Consider the following 19095-nt stretch of genomic DNA (forward strand, 5'->3'; position numbering starts at 1 on the left):
CAATGGGATGGGCCTAGAGTTTCGGTTTAATTACGATTCTACCACTATCTATGTATAACCTATAATGATAATAAATATTATATATTATATTATATATAAACACGAATTTGAATAAAATTTTGAATTGATAAAAGTATCTATAATATTTTATTATTATATCACTTAACTAACATTTAAAAAATATTATTTTAATATGTTACTATTTTATAATTATAAAAATTATATTAGTTAAAAATAATTTAATTAAATAAAATTATATCAAAAACAAAAATCTATTCTTTTTACTTAACCCAAATCAGATTAAAATGGTTCTTTAGAATATAATCTTTTTAATCTATTTTATTTCATTTATATTCGCAGAATTCAAATCTCTTACATTCTCACATTCTCTTGTATGTTACACCGACAATAATACCAACTAAAACTAAACCAACAACCATTGAATGAAATTTTAATTTGACACATGATTATGAGTTCCATCCTCTTATAAAAAAGTTTATTTTTACCAAAAATTGAACCGATATATATTACAACCAGCTGTTTATAGATTTGGCGATTTTGATAAGGAAAATCTACTTAAGCAAACTATTAAGATAAAAAAATATCAAGTATAATCTCTTAAGCATGGTTACGATGCAGGTAAGCACACCAATATATACTAACATTAAACATATACATCAATAGCCACGCCCATGAAGATTACAAGAATATCTTCTACATTAATGGAGTTGGAGTTGGAGTTGGAGTTGAAAAACATAAAAGCTACAACTAGATCAAATTCTGGAGACAGTAAGTACCAAGAAGGAACCAACCAACAAGAAGGGATGCAAAGAGGGCCAAGAAAAACAGATATGTCGTTCCACCGAACACAAGTCCGAGACCTGATACAATAACAAATGGCAAGAAAGATAGCAAAAATCCTATTCTGTTCACCCAATGTCCCTTGAGTAAGACGAGAAGAGCAACGCTCACTACATTCCACCCACCAGAATGAAAGCCTAACCTGTTCAAGTTGTTTGCTACAAAGGAATGGCAATTGCAAGTGAAAAGGCTGTATGCCCGATGTTGGAACTCCATCGTGCTTTTTCGAAGAGCATCGTCCCATGTTAATGTCTCCCTTCTAGGATCATCATGCTGGTTTTCTTGATCCCCTTTAAATGCAGATGAATGGGGAGAAATGCCGCATTCCTAGCAAAAGAACTCCAAAGATTATAACTTTGACTGAGGAGTAATGATTAAAAAAGAAATACTGAAGCAAAACTTCTGGCATCTACACTTCCTGTCATTGGCATTGATCATAACAATCGATATGCCAATTTTTGCTCTCATTTCAACCAAACCAAAGTGCATCTATGAATTATTAAAAAGAAACCCGAGTTATATTCTAAACTGGTGCAAACTTATAGACACCATCCTTTGTTACCAATACTCCAAAAATTTTGCCTACAAATCTGTCATAGTGCAGTCACAAATTATTCAAAAGCATATGAACTTATAGTCTATTAGAGTTCCTCCATATAAAAAAATCCCCATCTAAGGCAAAGGTGTAAAGCAAAATGGAAATGATAGTTCCTACTTCAGAGGTCTGCCCTAGTGCATTCACAAATCATTGAAAATCAAGGGTATTTTAGTCTATTACAGTTCTTCCCTATCAAATCCGGATCTACAGAAAAGGCATAAAGCACAATGGAACCAGTAGATCCTACTTCAAAGGTCTGCCATAGTGCATTCAAAATGATCGAAAATCATGGCAAATTACAATCTATTACAGTTCTAAAACATCAGATTCCCATACAAGGCACAGGATGGAACCAGTAAATCTTACGTCCAAGGTCTGCCATGGTGCATTCAGAAATTATTGAAAAGCATAAAAATTCAGATTGTGTAGCCTATTACAATTCTTCCCTATCATATCCCCAACTAAGACAAGCGCATGAAGCACAATGGAACCAATAAATCCTACTTCAGAAAATCTGCCATAGTGCATTCACAAATCATTGGAAAGCATAGGAGTTTATAGTACAGTTATTCCCTATCAAATCCCCATCTAAGGTAAAGTTGCACAGCACGACCAAACAAATAAATCCTAATTTTGGATTCTTAATCCAGTTTAAGTTACCATGTCATTTTCATGTATTGCAACCCTCTTTTTATTTTTATATTTAATCAATGAATGAAATTCAAGAAGAAATAGAAATGACAGCCAAAATGAAGTTGGAACATGAATTTATTACCTTATCTTTGTTAATTTGCAAATAGCGAGCCACTGGTCCGAAAGTGAAATGGTCAACGAAGACAAAATTAGACACTGCAAAATCTAGAATAGTTCCATCTTCTCTGCAAATCCCAACGTGGCCAATGAAAGGAACCAGCCACGAAAGAATGGGCAGAGGTGTCCAAACAATGCAGCATGGAAACCGTTCCCTTCCTGGATCAATATCCATACTATGTGGGCACGGGAAACCATTTTCCACCATTAACCGATGATGCGAATCTACTTGTTCTTGCATTGCCAACTGATCTAAAATTGAGAAAAGAAAATAAAAGTAAAATGCATATCCGTTATTCCTAACCGGATTGATCATTTCCTATATTTTTCTCCGAATCAATCATTCATTAACGAAGGAGAGAAGATTGAATTCAAAGCAAAATAAACGCGCGAAAATTCGACTGACAAACCAAAGAGGGTTTTCGTAGGAACTGATACAGCATAATTAACGAAAATAGAAAACTTGAGATTAGAGCGTACCTTTGTCGTCAAAGAAAACAAACGAAGATCCAACGGAGAGTGCCCCAGCGATGGGTTGAAAGGGGGGCCGGGTTATCTTTTCAAATTTGTTTTATGTTTGGGGTAGTGGATGGGTTGAAAATGAATTAAATTCATGCTTTAACAAGAACTAGTAACAACGTTATAACAATAGGACTAAATGAAGTCAAATTAAAGAAAAAGATTAAATCTTAAATTTTATCGCAAAAGAGGAACTAAATAAGAATTAGCCTTTTTTCTAAATACAGGGGTTGGTGAGAAACCTGTTTAAAACCCCGACAAAAGACACTAGTAAACGTTCAGAGTTTCAGTTTTACAAAGACTCGAAACTTTCATGTCTGCAAAAATCCAAAACATGGAACCATTTCCAATGTCACTGCTTTTCGTCATCATCCCTTTCCTCTTCCTCCTCCCTCTAATTTATCAGCTCCGAAGAAAACCATTTCCTCCGGAACCCATAGGGTTGCCGATCATCGGCAACATGCTTATGATGGACCAGTTAACTCACCGTGGACTAGCCAAGCTCGCGCACAGATACGGAGGCATATTTCACCTCAAGATGTGGTGAATACACATAGTCGCCATTTCAAACCCCGAGATGGCTCGACAAGTTCTTCAGTTTCACGACAGTATCTTCTCCAACAGGCCAGCCACCATCGCCATCAGCTATTTAACGTACGACAGGGCCGACATGGCTTTCGCCCATTACGGACCGTTCTGGCGACAGATGAGGAAGCTTTGCGTGGTGAACCTTTTCAGCAGGAAAAGAGCCGAGTCATGGGAATCCGTGAGAGATGAAGTGGAGAATCTCGTTAGAGCTGTTTCGTCCAATGACGGGAAGGCAATAAATGTGGGTGAGTTGATCTTTAACCTGATTAAGATGTTAAAATGGTTTTTAAGTTGGGTAATTAATTTTGAAAAAATGTTTTTCAAAGTTTGATAAATGTTTCTTTGAAAATGGCTTTCAAAGTTTGGTAAATGTTTCTTTGAAAAATAGTTTTTCAAAGTTTGATAGATGTTTGTTGAAAAATGATAATGAGATAATTACAATTAATCCCTAGGATTTAGGGTATTTACAATATTAAATCCTTAAATTTTAACTATAAATACCCTAGCTCATTTAGCTTCAAAACCATCCCAAAAATCATTTCTTTCTCCCAATACTAGAGAGCTTTCTTGTCAGTAGTGAGTGTTTTGTAAACACCTGTAAATTTTCTCTCTTAGTAAAAGATCTGCAGCAGTCCGGAGACGTAAGCAAATTGGCTGAACTCCATTATCAATTTCGGGTATTATTTTTCCGTTTTTATTTCGCATTCTCACTAATCTGGTTATAGGAAAATTACTTGTACTTGGTTTATTTCCCAACAACTCGTAATCAGAGCTTTTGGTTGTGAATTTTGTCAATTTTTGCGAGGTTACTATTCACGTGAATAGTAAATTTCGTGAATAGTAAAATTTTATCGGCGATACAAATTTGTCGACGGAGGTGTTCTAATACACGGTGGTTCGCAAGAATTGTCAGAAACGATCCAAACGAAACCAGATTCGAGTGGGAGCGATGGCTGCAGACGAAGGGAATGTGAAAATTGAAAAGTTCGATGGTGCGAACTTTGGCTTTTGGAAGATGCAGATTGAAGATTTTCTGTACCAGAAAAATCTATATCAACCTCTCTCAGGAAAGCAACCAGAGGGCATGAAGAATGAAGACTGAGCTCTTCTCGACAAACAAGCCCTCGGAGTTATCCGACTGACGTTATCTCGCAATGTTGCTTTCAACATAGCAAAGGAAAAGACCACGGCGGGTCTTATGGCGGCTCTCTCCAGTATGTATGAGAAGTCATCAGCCTCAAACAAAGTGCACTTGATGAGGCGATTATTCAATTTGCGGATGGCGGAAGGGGCATCGATGGCACAACACCTAAATGAACTCAACACAATCACAACTCAGTTGAGTTCAGTGGAAATTGAATTCGATGATGAAGTTCGAGCTTTAATTCTCTTATCATCTCTACCAGACAGTTGGAATGCTACTGTTACAGCAGTTAGCAGCTCATCGGGAAATAGTAAATTAAAATTCGACGATGTTCGGGATCTGGTACTGAGCGAAGAAATTCGACGGAGAGAATCGGGTGAAGCATCAACCTCCTCAGCCTTGCACACGGAGTCCAGAGGGAGAACTTCAGAAAGAAATTCAAATCATGGCAGATCGAAATCCAGACGGGGAAAATCTACAACGGGAAAGAAAGATTTTACCTGTTATAATTGTGGCAAGAAGGGTCACTTTAAAAGAGATTGCCGAGCACTGAAGAAAAATACCGACGCACAGGAATCTGCCAACGTGACAGGAGACAGGTGATGCCATGATTCTAAGCGTCAACAGTCCGATTGAATCATGGATCTTAGATTCAGGGGCATCTTTCCACTCCACCCCATGCCGAGAAATCATGGAAAATTATGTCAGTGGTGATTTTGGGAAGGTTCATCTAGCTGATGATGAAACCTTAAAGATCGTCGGAAAATGAGACATCCGACTAAAGTTGCTAAACCAAACCACCTGGAAGCTGAAAGGAGTGAGACATATTCCTGGCCTCAAAAGAAATTTGATTTCTGTAGGACAGCTTGATGGTGAAGGATTTAGCACAACCTTTTCAGGCTGTGAATGGAAGATTACCAAAGGAGCACTCTTCATTGCTCGTGGTAAGAAAACTGGTACTCTCTATATAACATCAAATTTAGAGAATATCATTGCAGTAGCAAATGCTGATGGAAAATCAAACCTATGGCACCAAAGGCTTGGCCATATGAGCGAGAAAGGGATGAAGACACTTTTGTCAAAGGGGAAGTTGCCGGATCTAAAGAATGTAGATGTCGGACTATGCGAGGATTGCATCTTTGGCAAACAAAAGAAAGTCAGCTTTGCAAAGATTGGTAAGACACCTAAGGCTGAAATGTTAGAGTTAGTTCATACTGATGTATGGGGACCATCTCCAGTTCCATCTCTTGCAGGCTCATTATATTATGTCACCTTCATCGATGATTCTACAAGGAAGGTGTGGGTTTATTTTCTGAATAAAAAATCAGAAGTCTTTGATACCTTCAGAAAATGGAAGGCCATGGTGGAAAATGAGACTGGTATGAAAGTCAAGCGGTTGAGGTCTGACAATGGAGGAGAGTACAGAAATAGGAGATTCAGAGATTTTTGCGCAAACAATGGGATCAAGATGGAGACAACAGTTCCCATGACACCGCAGCAGAATGGCGTAGCAGAACGCATGAACAGAACTCTGAATGAACGTGCCAGAAGCATGAGGATACATGCCGGATTGCCCAAATTTCTATGGGCTGAAGCTATCAACACTGCATCTTACTTGATCAACCGTGGGCCCTCAGTTCCTTTGGATGGCAGAATACCAGATGAAGTTTGGAGCAAGAAAGAAATAAACCTTTCACGCTTAAGAGTGTTTGGTTTTATTTCTTATGTACACATAGACTCTGCTGAAAGAAGTAAACTTGATGCTAAGTCCAACAAATGTTCCTTTGTTGGTTACGCGGTGATGAGTTCGGTTACCGGTTTTGGGACTATGAAAATCGGAAGATCATTAGAAGCAGAGATGTCATTTTCAATGAGAATGTGATGTACAAAGACAGGTCAACTGTAGAATCAAGCAGCTCCAATACCAAAGCTGAAACAAAGGAATTTGCTGAGTTTGAGGAGATTTCTGGAAATGATGTTCAGATCAGTCCTGAAGCAGTTCAAGAAGAACCAGGCACACCGGAACTAAGACGCTCCTCCAGAATTCCTAAACCAACCCAACGGTATTCTCCTTCTTTGCACTACTTGTTGCTGACTGACAATGGTGAACCAGAGTGCTATGATGAAGCAATGCAAGTGGAGGATTCAGTCAAGTGGGAGTCTTCTATGAAAGATGAGATGGACTCGCTTTGGTCAAATCAGACGTGGGAATTAGCTGAATTACCACCAGGCAAGAAAGCGCTTCACAATAAGTGGATTTACAGGATCAAAGAAGAGCACGATGGGAGCAAACGCTACAAAGCGAGATTGGTTATCAAAGGTTTTCAGCAAAAAGAAGGTATTAACTACAATGAAATTTTCTCTCCAGTCGTGAAACTGTCTACAATCAGACTGGTGTTGAAAATTATAGCTGCAGGGAATTTACATCTTGAGCAGTTAGATGTAAAGACAGCTTTCCTTCATGGTGATTTGGAGGAAGAAATCTATATGAGGCAGCCAGAAGGCTTCATAGAGGCAGACAAGAAAAACCTGGTATGCAGGTTGAAGAAGAGCTTGTATGGTTTAAAACAAGCTCCTAGACAGTGGTACAAGAAGTTCGATAGTTTCATGAGTAGCAGTGGTTTTACCAGATGCCAAGCAGATCATTGTTGCTACATCAAGAGGTTCGACAATAGCTTCATTATTTTATTGTTGTACGTTGATGACATGCTCGTTGCAGGCTCAGACATGCAAGAGATTATAAACTTGAAGTAAAAATTGTGTCAAAGCAGTTTGCTATGAAGGATCAGGGCGCTGCAAAGCAGATTATTGGGACGAGGATCAAGAGAGACACAAAGTCAGGGACTTTGATATTATCACAAGCTGAGTACATCAACAAAGTACTCTCCAGGTTCAACATGTAAGATGCTAAACCAGTAAGTATACCTTTAGGTGTTCATTTCAGACTCTCCAAAGAACAGTCACCAAAGACAGAGGAAGAACGTGCACACATGGGTGAAGGTGTCGTACGCCTCAGCAATTGGAAGTCTGATGTATGCCATGGTTTGTACCAGACCAGATATTGCTCAAGCAGTGGGAGCTGTTAGCAGGTACATGAATAATCCGGGCAAGGTACACTGGGAAGCAGTCAAATGGATCCTCAGATATCTGCGGGGTACCACAAACAAAGCACTTTGTTTCAAAGGTGGAGATACGATACTGACAGGCTATGTAGATGCTGACTTAGCCGGAAATATTGACATCAGAAGGAGTACTACAGGGTATGTCTATACTCTAGGAGGAACCGCAGTGAGTTGGGTTTCTCAACTACAGAAGATAGTTGCTCTCTCCACAACTGAAGCAGAATATGTCGCTGTTACGGAAGCTAGCAAGGAGATGGTTTGGCTCCAAAGTTTCTTGGAAGAGTTAGGCAAGAAACAAGAAAACAATGTCTTGTATTGCGACAGTCAAAGTGCTATACATCTAGCAAAGAATCCGTCTTTTCATTCCAGGACAGAGCACATACAGTTGCGATATCATTTTATCATGTATCTTCTGGAAGATGAGATTTTGAAACTTGAAAAGATCAGTGGAGCTCAAAATCCGGCAGATATGTTGACAAAGACAGTGACTATAGATAAACTGAAGTTGTGTTCAACTTCAGTTGGCATGCTAGAGTAACAAGACTAGAAAAGTTATTGTATTGATCGAGGTGTGAAGACAGATTAAAATCAGTTTTCAAGTGGGAGATTGTTAAAATGGTTTTCAAGTTTGGTAACCAACTTTGAAAAAATGGTTTTCAAAGTTTGGTAAATGTTTCTTTGAAAATGGTTTTCAAAGTTTGGTAAATGTTTCTTTGAAAAATAGTTTTTCAAAGTTTGATAGATGTTTGTTGAAAAATGATAATGGGATAATCATAATTAATCCCTAGGTTTTAGGGTATTTACAAGATTAAGTCCTTAAGTTTTAACTATAAATACCCTAGCTCATTTAGCTTCAAAACCATCTCAAAAATCATTTCTTTCTCCCAATACTAGAGAGCTTTCTTGTGAGTAGTGAGTGTTTTGTAAACACCTGTAAATTTTCTCTCTTAGTAAAAGATCTGCAGCAGTCCGGAGACGTAAGCAAATTGGCTGAACTCCGTTATCAATTTCGGGTATTATTTTTCCGTTTTTATTTCGCATTCTCACTAATCTGGTTATAGAGAAATTAATTATACTTTGTTTATTTCCCAACACAAGAGCATCACTTACAGGGCGGCCTTTGGGTCCAGTTCCCAAGAAGGACAAGACGAGTTTATAAAGATCCTGCAAGAGTTTTCGAAGCTGTTTGGTGCTTTCAATATTGCTGATTTTATTCCATGGCTCGGTTGGGTTGATCCTCAAGGACTCAACTCCAGGCTCCAGAAGGCTCGTTTTGCGTTAGATAAGTTTATTGATACCATTATCGATGATCATATCCAGAAGCGGAAGAGCTACGTTAATGGTTGCGACGGCGGCGGCGACGGGGATTATGGTGAGACCGACATGTTTGATGAGTTACTTGCCTTTTACAATGAAGCCGAAGTAAATGAGTCCGACGATCTTAATTCAATCAGACTCACCAGAGACAACATTAAAGCCATTATCATGGTATGTTCTTTTAACGCAAATATGAAACAGTGGTTAAAAAAGGTCGAATTATGTTTTTGGTCCCTCTAGAACACTCAAAATTTGAGATACGTTTCTTTTGTCTCTAGTTGGTCTAAAGAGCTATCATAAGATTAATTATTTTGATTGAAATATTTACATGATTTTTTCTTAAAAGAAACAGCAAATATTCTAACATGCAAACTCTGAAATTTTTGTGTGTTGGAAGCACTGGTGAATCTATGTGTAGTTGGAATGGGCATGTGTAGTTGGAGTGGGCATGTGTTTATCTTAAAATTTAAATTTCTATAGATCAATTATTCATTTTGTTGATGATGTTCATCCTAAAATTGTATATATACTCACTCCATATGAAAATTTTCAGTTATTGATATATATATGTTCACTCTCAAAAATATTTTTTGGATCCGCATAACTTAGAAGACTGCTTTTGGAAAAAGAAATCATCATTTTAGTTGCAAAAGTTAACCTTTTCTAATAATTCATACTAATCAATGACATTATAAAATCTAAAAACTAGATTATAGGGACTAAATATCAAATTGAGTACAACAGAGGGATCAAAATCAGAATTTGAGCAAAAGTTCAAATCACCATTTCATTTTGTTAGGATGTGATGTTCGGTGGGACAGAGACGGTGGCATCGGCGATTGAGTGGGCATTGACGGAGCTGATGAGAAGTCCGGAAGATATGAAGAGAGTTCAACGGGAGCTGGCGGAGGTGGTGGGCCTCGATCGCCGTATGGAAGAATACGATCTCGATAAACTACCCTACCTAAAGTGCTGCCTCAAGGAAACACTCAGGCTCCACCCGCCGATTCCACTCTTGCTCCACGAGACGACGGAGGAGGCGGTGGGTGCAGGGTACCGAATTCCGGCCAAGTCGCACGTTATGATCAACGCCTAGGCCATTGGAAGAGACAAGGATTCATGGGAAGATCCCATCGAGGTTCTTAAACGAAGGCGTGCCGGACTTCAAAGGAGGCAACTTCGAGTTCATTTCGTTCGGGTCCGGTCGAAGGTCGTGTCCGGGCATGCAACTCGGGTTGTACTCACTCGATTTGGCTGTGGGTCACTTGCTTCACTATTTCACGTGGGAGTTGCCAGATTGGATGAAGCCAACTGAGCTCGACATGAGTGATGAGTTTGGACTCACTGCACCTCGGGCCGCTCGACTCTATGCTGTGCCGACGAAACGTCTCGTTTGTCCACTCTTTTAAATGGAAATCCCAAACTCGAACAAAATCCATTTGTTTTGAGGACATATGATCATTTTTCTCTCTCGCTGAAGTACCGTTGCTAAATTCTGGTAAAACATTTTTTATCACTAAAATTTTAAAAATTATAAAATAATTATTAACTTTTTTAAATAATAATCAAATAATCATTAAATTACATCAATTATTATAAAATAATTTTAAAATTTATTAAACTATTATTTGAATCATCTTTAAATTTAATAAAATTTAGGGTAAATTACACGTTCAGTACTTAAATTATTATTTTTATTCCGTTTTAGTATCTAAATTTTATTTTTTTTCAAAATTATACACAACGCATAGTTTAGGTTTTATTTTAGTACGCGTTGTTAAAAATTCAACGGAGATGTTAACATGTCACTATAAGATAATATTACGTCAGTAGTACTATTAATTTTTTAACGGTAGGTACTAAATTGAAACATAAACTGAACATTAAGTATTATGGAAAAAAATATAGTTTAAATACTAAAACGGAACAAAAATAATAGTTTAAGTACTAAACGTATAATTTACCCTAAAATTTATCACTTTCTTATAACGAAATTATTTTATAATAATTTAATAAACTTAATAATTATTTTGTAATAATTTAATAAATTTAATGATTATTTTATAATAATTAAAAATGGCCAGATAATATGTTTATTTGGGTTAAAACATTGAAACAAGATAAAAACATAAGCACAAGAATTAATTGAATTAAAATTATTTTACTTTTAACTAAAGTATGATGTTTAAAATTTTAAAATATAATAATATTAAATTTTTAGTATAAAATTTTTATCATTTTTAACTAAAGTATGTGTTGATAATCTTGATAAACATTTCGGAGATTCTAAATGAAGCTATTGCTTAGCTTCCTTTGTTCAGCAATCTACTATACAAATATATATAAATATATCAAACTTTACATGATACCAAATAATAAAAACACTTAAAAGGTGTGATTTTAAACGTACTTAAACTACATCTATTGATATGGATAAAGAAGAGTCTAAATAGTATTAGAAAGTATACCTAAAGATACGACATAGATGCAAGAAATAATGAATCTAGTGATTACAAAGCCTAAGTCTAGCTACTTTGCAAAAGGTAAGGAATTATTATTTTTTTGTTTATATCATAGCACAGAACTTATAAGGTAATTGTTATACGCCCAACTTGAATAATGAATGATACACTACTGCTACAGCTGACGTTTTAAATTTTGGAGAACAAACTAAAAGTTAACAGTCGAAATGGACACAATTGGTATTGTTACCTTATCTAGGGTGCCAATTACTACATGATGCTCCCTTCTTGCATTCTCCCCTTTCATAAAATTTACAAACCCGTTGCCCCTTGGGCGGTGGTCTGAAAGAACCAACTCCATTCGGATAAAGAACATTGTAGGTTGAGTGCCGATGCATCAAGGACCTGCCCCTACTAAAACTTGCATCTCTTCCCTGAAAATCAAGGCCCTCCTGTTGGTTTCCCCAATAAGTGCCTATGTTGACGCTTCCATTGCCCGGGAAAGTTCCCTGACCGGTTCTTCCCCAGCTGAAGTTCCTAGCTCCTTGATCTAAGCCTTCCATATTGAAAATAGGGTTTACCTGAATGGCTTCCCAGTTGGTTGCCGTAGTTTCTCGACCTGCTCTCCAAGTGGTATCTATAGAAGCCATGCCCCATGTTACTGCTGCTGCAGGAAGCTGTATTTCTGAACCAGCTTCATATTGGTTAACCGAGACATCACGGGGCCATTTATCTTCATCCATTTCAGTACTCGTGGAAGAATGCCTGCTAGAACTCTTCCGACCATCAAGAACTTCAGATTTGGAGACCCCAATTGTCTCATTGGTCAAGGTCGACTCAGATGACATTCGTAGATCATTTGTTGAGCTCAAAGCATCACTTTTTCCTGGATCAGGTGCAGGGCTAAAACAATCAGGTTCAGCACCTTGAGCCAACTCTCCATCGCAACGTAAAACCGACGTAGATGAAGTCAAGCCATTAAGAGACTCCATCGCTTCAACTTCAGCCAAGAGATCAGAAACTGACTCATCACCAAAAGAATACTCACTGGGGTCAGGAATAATTGGATCCCAACCAGATGCATTTTCTGCAGGACCTGAGAGACAAGAATGTGCAAATTGACCACTTACTGAACTTGGAGTAGCAGCATGATCATTTCCCAAGCTAGTTCGTTTCAAAGAAGAATCAGGAACAAGATCTGAGTCCCATTCCTCCACAGAAGGTTTCGCTGTGGTAGAGGAATACCCACTCCAATCACTAGCTACTTCAGAAAGCAATGGTCCATTAACAACTAGACTAGAAGTTGTACTCCAACTAGGACCCGAATCTTGATGAAGAGCACTCGCAGAAAGAGACTGTTTGTTTTTAGTAATCTGTGATTTCGAGTCTTTGAGGTTCATCTTTGATGTTGAGGTAGGAAGATCGAGGAAATCAATATCATGATTGTGCTCTGCTGCTTCAAGAGCTCTAGCCAGAGAAATAAGACCACAATTGGCATCCCATCCATTTGAAGCATTATTTAAAGGCGATCTCCAGCTTTGTCCACAAGATTTGCCTGATTGTCCCTCTGTATCATTTCGCTTCACATTTCCAGCAATAAATTGACCTTCGGAGGTCTTGTTTGAATTTTCATTCAAGTTAATGGAACCACAGTCCCATGTTACAACCCCATGACCTGTGATAACTGGATGAGACTGCGTTTCACATGATTTCCCAGAAAATGTAGACGACGGAAGTGGACTACTCACTCGAGGCTGGCCAGGGAAGTAATTATCACTCTTCCCAGACTCCCATTGTATCAAAGGACTTCCTGTCTGTACTGCATTGGAAGTGACAATATCTATGGGAGTAGTACAAGAAGAAGATTGCAAGCCCAATATTTTGCTCTTTGCAGATTCATTGTTACCACAACGACGACCACTTGCATCATTCTGCAACGTGTTGGAGCTCACCTCCACCTGTTTACTTTCAATCTGATCCACATTCAGATCCCAACTCCCCCTAGCATCTCCAATCCTATTCTGATATCTATCATTAGGGGCAAACCTTACATCATAAACTGGTACGCAGCTTTTATGAAACAGCTGCTGCGGTTGGCTGTACCGCCCAGCCAAAGCATCCGTTAAGAGTGTGGAATCCTCTTGCCTTTCACTTGCTCTCCATACTCTCAAATCAGGTGGGAAAAGACCACTCATGCTCCACCTCCGTAACATTGCCATAGGAAATGGCCCATGAATTTTCCCAAGTGGATCATGATAGTGCCATATTTTATCCATCTCAATATTATTTACAGATAACTCCGTTTCTGTAGATTGCAGTGTCATGTTAGATTCTCTGCTTCCTATATCACTCAAGACATCACCTCCCTTCAGTGGAGAGGGGGGCTCCTTATCCTTCATATTAAGCAACAAAGGATACTCTTTTGCAAGTCCCTTCTCACTTGCACAATTTGTGGCTTCAGGCAAAGGCATCCCTATCATAACACCTGATTTCTCCGCTTCTAGAGGTTCAGATTTGTTCAAATACGTCTGTTGTTTAATCGTTTTTCTTCTCTTGGAATAACTAGCACCTAGGTCCCTAAAAGACCTTTCCGTGCCAACACCTTTAGCAATTTCTTTCCACTGATTTTTAGATTTAATAAGCTCACTTAAATTTAAAGATAGCTTCTCTTTCAGTAACACCCAATACATCTTGAAGAGATACTCCCAACTCGTTTGATCATCAAAATCTACTTGAACCTGCACATTGTAAATTAAAAGGCTTATAAGTTAGACAGAAGCTCTTCAATCTTCAGTAATCTAAACATACCAATTACAACGGTTACCAAACAAGGAAGCACAATTAATCAGAAAAATGGCACAAGACATTAAAAAAGAAATTAATTGTACAAGGATAGTTAATCATACCATTTCCTTGGTTCCTAATGCAGGGCTTTCAATCATCATTATAGTTTTCATGCATAATCCACAAAACCCTTTATTTCCTCTTACGTTGACATAATCAGCGGCATCTTTAGTACAATTCTTGCACAAGGAATATGTGCAAGTATAGCACATATAATACGCAGACTTTTGACAAGTGCTACATATGTGCCACCCTGAAATGCGAAACAAATTGAACACCAGAAAATTAATGGAACAAAAAACTTAGACAAGAATAATAATTGAAATGAAAATGTTAGTGTAACAGCCATTTGATATGCAAGCATCCAAGTCCTGAACAGGCAAGGAAGCTAGCGTATAAACACGTGGAGACAGTATGATATTGTGTTGAACTATATGAAAAAGTCGAAAAGGTAATGCAATAACTACTACATGAACAATAATCCATGTCAATGACAGGCACCCGAAGCCACCACTCAATAGAAACATGTTAATGGTATGATACCATAACATAATTAAGATTAATACAGTAAATCCAGTAACTACACAAGTACAAAGAATCCAAATCGGTGACGGACATGGAAAGCTACTTTTTGACACACACATGTCAACAGAACAACAGTTAATTGAACTGCAAAGCAACATGAATCTAGATAACGCTAACACAGGCTTTAACACCTCGCAATAGTTATATTAATTAAACTTTAATGAAAGTGAAAAATATTTACAAGAAGCTAAAATAATGCAACATACCGCAGTTCCATTTCGCCTTTGATTTAAAGAATGCCTCATCCCTTTTGATACAAGCTGGATGGTAAGCCTTAGGACAGCCTCTGACCCATAAAATACAATATAATCAGCAATGATAAACAACACAAAAGGGAAAACGAAGAAGAAGGAAGAATACACAAATCAAAGTAAACAGAAGAAGATTGAAAAAAGTTAAACCAAATTTATGTCGACAAAAGAAGAAGATCATGAATTGCAATATATGAAATTATTAGTATTATAAAAGAAAAAAACTAAAGATCATAGGCATCGGCATAGAAATTCCATGTTTAGCTGAAAATTTAACTCCAATTCAAATTTTCAGCTCAATCTCTAGATATCGGACAGCTAGCTAATACTCTCTTCCATTTTCTTACATCTGTTTATCATCAAAACAATACAAATAGGGGGAAAAGGACGATAAAAGTAAAACAGCAAAATTTCCAGACTCACTGGCGATCACAAAGCACGAGACTCCCGCCATCAAAGCATATAAAGCATACATCTTCTTCTTCATTCTGGTTATCCCTTTGAGGCGGCGGCGCCGATGATGAATCGACTTTCCCTTGATTTCTGGGTGGCCTTCCACGTCTACGCTTTCCAGCTGTCATCTCAACTTTGACTCCATTAGCCGCCACGTCAGCTTTCCCAACGATCATATCCGGAATCTTCTGGCATTGATCGGACCTGGTCAACTCCTCCCCCCGTAAAGAATCACGATTCAGACAATCAATATTATTCCCAACATCAGCACAAGCCATGGTGGTCAATCCCCGATATTAAAAATCGGGCAAAAGATCGTTCATCTAAGATCTCGTAGAAAAAACAAAACAAAACAAATGAACAAATAAAAGAAAAGTTGAAACCCCTATGGAAGAAAATGGGGGTTAGGCAGCGGTGGTGGAGGAGCTATGAGTAGCAGTAGACACATGGAAATGGGAAATTAGGAGGGGACGTGACAAGGCGTTGTTTGGCAGCCAAAAAAGGAAGAAAGAAGGAAACTTTAACAACCTTTTCAAAAAGCATTTTGCTTTGAAAGATATTGAAGAGAGAGAGGAGGCGCGGCGCGGACACTCGTAATTATTGAAGGGTTCTTTTTGGTGGTGAATGTGTTTGACGTCAAACGCGGCTGAATGGTCAGGAGAATGGGAGATGGAAGTGTTTGATTCTCTCGTCCGAGGCAGCACCACGTGGTTAGTGGGCGGCAGTGGTAAGCATAAGCAGCATTTGAAATATAAAAGGGGGGCAGAATTGGGGCCCAATCGCTCGTGTTGGTCCTCGGTCGTCTGCCTCGTTCCCACTGGGTGGAAAATCACATAACGTGGAATTCGTGGCCGTTTTTAGTCTGTTGTTCGAAGCTCCATTTCGACTTCTCGGTCGATGCTTTTACTGTGTTTATACTATGCTTGAATGATGAAAAATGTGTAGCGTCCACTATTTTGATTCTCAATCTGAATAATATTTGACTGTAAACAGATGTTGAACTTACCTTTTATTGCTGCTATTGACAACTCATAATGTAAACATTTGGCCCTTGTGTTTTTAATTTGTGTTTGGAATTTAGTGCAAGTGTTGGAGAATTATTGGGCCATCCTTGTTGATTAGTATATATTTTATTTGAAAGATAATAAAACGGTCCAACCAATGAAATTGTACTAGTACCTACTTTTCTTTTCTTTTTCCGCAAAAGGTTGAGTCATCAATGCGTGACTACTGTTGCTAGTATTAAAGTGTTATTATATATTAAGGGTGTGATTTGATGTACATTCGAAATTTTTAAAAAATGTGTTAATTTTGTATTTAATATACGACCTTTTAATGGTTTGAATCGTTTTCTATTCGAGTTATATTTTGTGTCATTGGATTATTAACGTATTTTCACATATATGTCTAATGTGTAGCATTATTGATTTTAGGTAGAGGTGGGTATACGGTTACCCGTCCGTTTAGCCCGCGGGTTTTGACGGTGCGGGCTTAAACGTAGCGGTTTAAAAAGCCCGCAATCATAAACGGTTTTGAATTATAAGGCCCGCGGCCCGTTCATTTAACTCGTGATTTAAACGGGCTTATTCGTGACCCGTTAAATAAAAATAATTTTAAATGCTTTAAATGCAATAAAAATAATGTTATAACTTGCTACACTTTTAAAAATGATCCAATAACTTGAAAATGGATGTAGCACCGTCAAAAAAATAAATAATATTTAAATTTTATTTTAAATAACCGGAAATGATTATAAAATAATATTTTTTTACTTTTTTTAATCATTAATATATATATATATATAACGATATAATTACTTAAACTCAAATTAAAAAAAATAATATTCACTTATATTACCAAATTAAAAAAACAAATAAAACAATAACTACATTATACTTTTATACAACAACAACAAAACTCAATTTTCATATGCAATAGGGTAAGGGGGAGGTAGGGTAGTAGGTTGCCCCTAACGCCAGGTTGAGAGTAGCTTCCGTGGAAGACATCCGGCAGTCAGAAAATTAAAAATATAGATAACATGCAATGCATGTATAAATAAATACATAAATACATAGTTGAACAGTATTCATATGCAGTCATTAATATCATTAATATGAAGATACATAAGTGTTTGCAAGTAAAAATTTAAACATAAAAATTCAACAAAGTTAAACATTATACAAATCTAACAAATTTTCTTTTGTAAAATCCTTTAAAAGTTGAAAAGTATGTTTTCAATTTTTTCTTTTACTTTTCTTTCTTATTTTTAATCCAAATATTATGTGTCATGTGATATATTATTAAAATATCACGTGACTTTTTATAATTAAAAAACGAAATGGATAATATACTTCATGAAAAATATAAAGGTCAAAATTAAATAAAAAATCTTTAAATACTAAAGTGATAATGATGTAAATTTTATAAGACTAAAATACTATATAAATCTTTTAATTTTTATTTTTAAAACTGAAGAATAATTTGATACATTATAAGACTAAAATACTATATAAACCTTTTTCAACAGTTTAGTTAGGAGTAATGCTATGATCGAAAAGTTTTGAACGAACCTTCGATAATAACCAGCTAACCCCAGAAAACTTCGAACTTCTGTCACATTCTTTGGAACTTCCCACTCCATAATAGTTTTAATCTTTTGATGATCCACTTGAACTCCTTATGTAGAAATTACATGTCCAAGAAATGTCACTTCATTCAACCAGAATTCACATTTAGAGAATTTAGCATAAAGCTTCTTGTTTCGTAAATTCTACAAGATAATCCTCAAATGAGAACTATGCTCTTCCTCTGACTTTGAATATATTAAAATATCATCAATGAAAACCACCACGAACTGATCTAAATAGGGTTAAAAAATTTTGTTTATTAGATCCATGAAAGCAGCTGGTGCATTCGTAACTCCAAACGGTATTACAATAAACTCATAGTGACCATATCTTGTTCTAAACGCTGTCTTTGGAACATCTTTCTCTTGAATCTTTAATTGATGATAACCCAAACGTAAATCAATTTTTGAGAACACTGAAGCTCCCTTTAATTGATCAAATAAATCGTCAATTTGGGGAAATGGATACTTGTTCTTGATGGTCACTTTATTGAGTTGTCTGTAGTCAATGCAGAGACGCATTGAACCGTCCTTATTCTTAACAAATAAAACTGGAGCTCCCCAAGGTGATACACTTGGTCTAATAAAACCTTTGCCCATAAATTCTTGTACTTGAATCTTTAATTCTTGCAACTCTTTTGGAGCCATCCTGTATGGTGCCATTGTAATGGGTGTTGTTCCCGGCATTATCTCAATCTGAAATTCTACCTCTCTGTCCGGAGGTAAACCTGACAATTCTGTAGGAAATATATCAGAGAACTCTCTAACGATAGGAATTTCTTCAATCTCTTTGTCTTTGGCTCTTCCATCCAACACACTAGCAATGAACCCTTGACATCCTTGTAACAGTAACTTCTTTGCCGTCATCAATGAGATCACATTTGACAATGGATTCCACCTTTCACTAAACACCAC

General features: G+C 37.1%; 2 protein-coding genes and 1 pseudogene across 2 annotated transcripts; 1 reads left to right on the plus strand and 2 right to left on the minus strand.

Moving 5' to 3' along the window:
- Nucleotides 1-768: 768 nt before the first annotated feature.
- LOC120125225 (protein RTE1-HOMOLOG-like) lies at nucleotides 769-2859 on the minus strand. Its single transcript, XM_039143707.1, has 3 exons — nucleotides 2750-2859; nucleotides 2235-2521; nucleotides 769-1188 (listed from the first exon to the last, which is right to left on the minus strand). The coding sequence occupies exons 2-3, from the start codon at nucleotides 2508-2510 to the stop codon at nucleotides 769-771; spliced, it is 696 nt and encodes a 231-aa protein (XP_038999638.1). The 5' UTR covers nucleotides 2511-2521; nucleotides 2750-2859.
- Nucleotides 2860-3083: 224 nt separating this feature from the next.
- On the plus strand, nucleotides 3084-10396 carry LOC120125231 (annotated as a pseudogene).
- Nucleotides 10397-11649: 1253 nt separating this feature from the next.
- LOC120125489 (zinc finger CCCH domain-containing protein 44-like) lies at nucleotides 11650-16116 on the minus strand. The gene is made up of 5 exons (XM_039143924.1): nucleotides 15525-16116; nucleotides 15057-15136; nucleotides 14328-14518; nucleotides 13758-14159; nucleotides 11650-13700 (listed from the first exon to the last, which is right to left on the minus strand). Exons 1-5 carry the CDS (start codon nucleotides 15830-15832, stop codon nucleotides 11673-11675), a joined length of 3009 nt encoding a protein of 1002 aa, XP_038999855.1. The 5' UTR covers nucleotides 15833-16116; the 3' UTR covers nucleotides 11650-11672.
- Nucleotides 16117-19095: the final 2979 nt, after the last annotated feature.

The sequence above is a fragment of the Hibiscus syriacus genome, unplaced genomic scaffold (genome assembly GCF_006381635.1).
Source record: "Hibiscus syriacus cultivar Baekdansim isolate YM2019G1 unplaced genomic scaffold, ASM638163v2 tig00110430_pilon, whole genome shotgun sequence".
Classification (NCBI taxonomy): Eukaryota; Viridiplantae; Streptophyta; class Magnoliopsida; order Malvales; family Malvaceae; genus Hibiscus; species Hibiscus syriacus.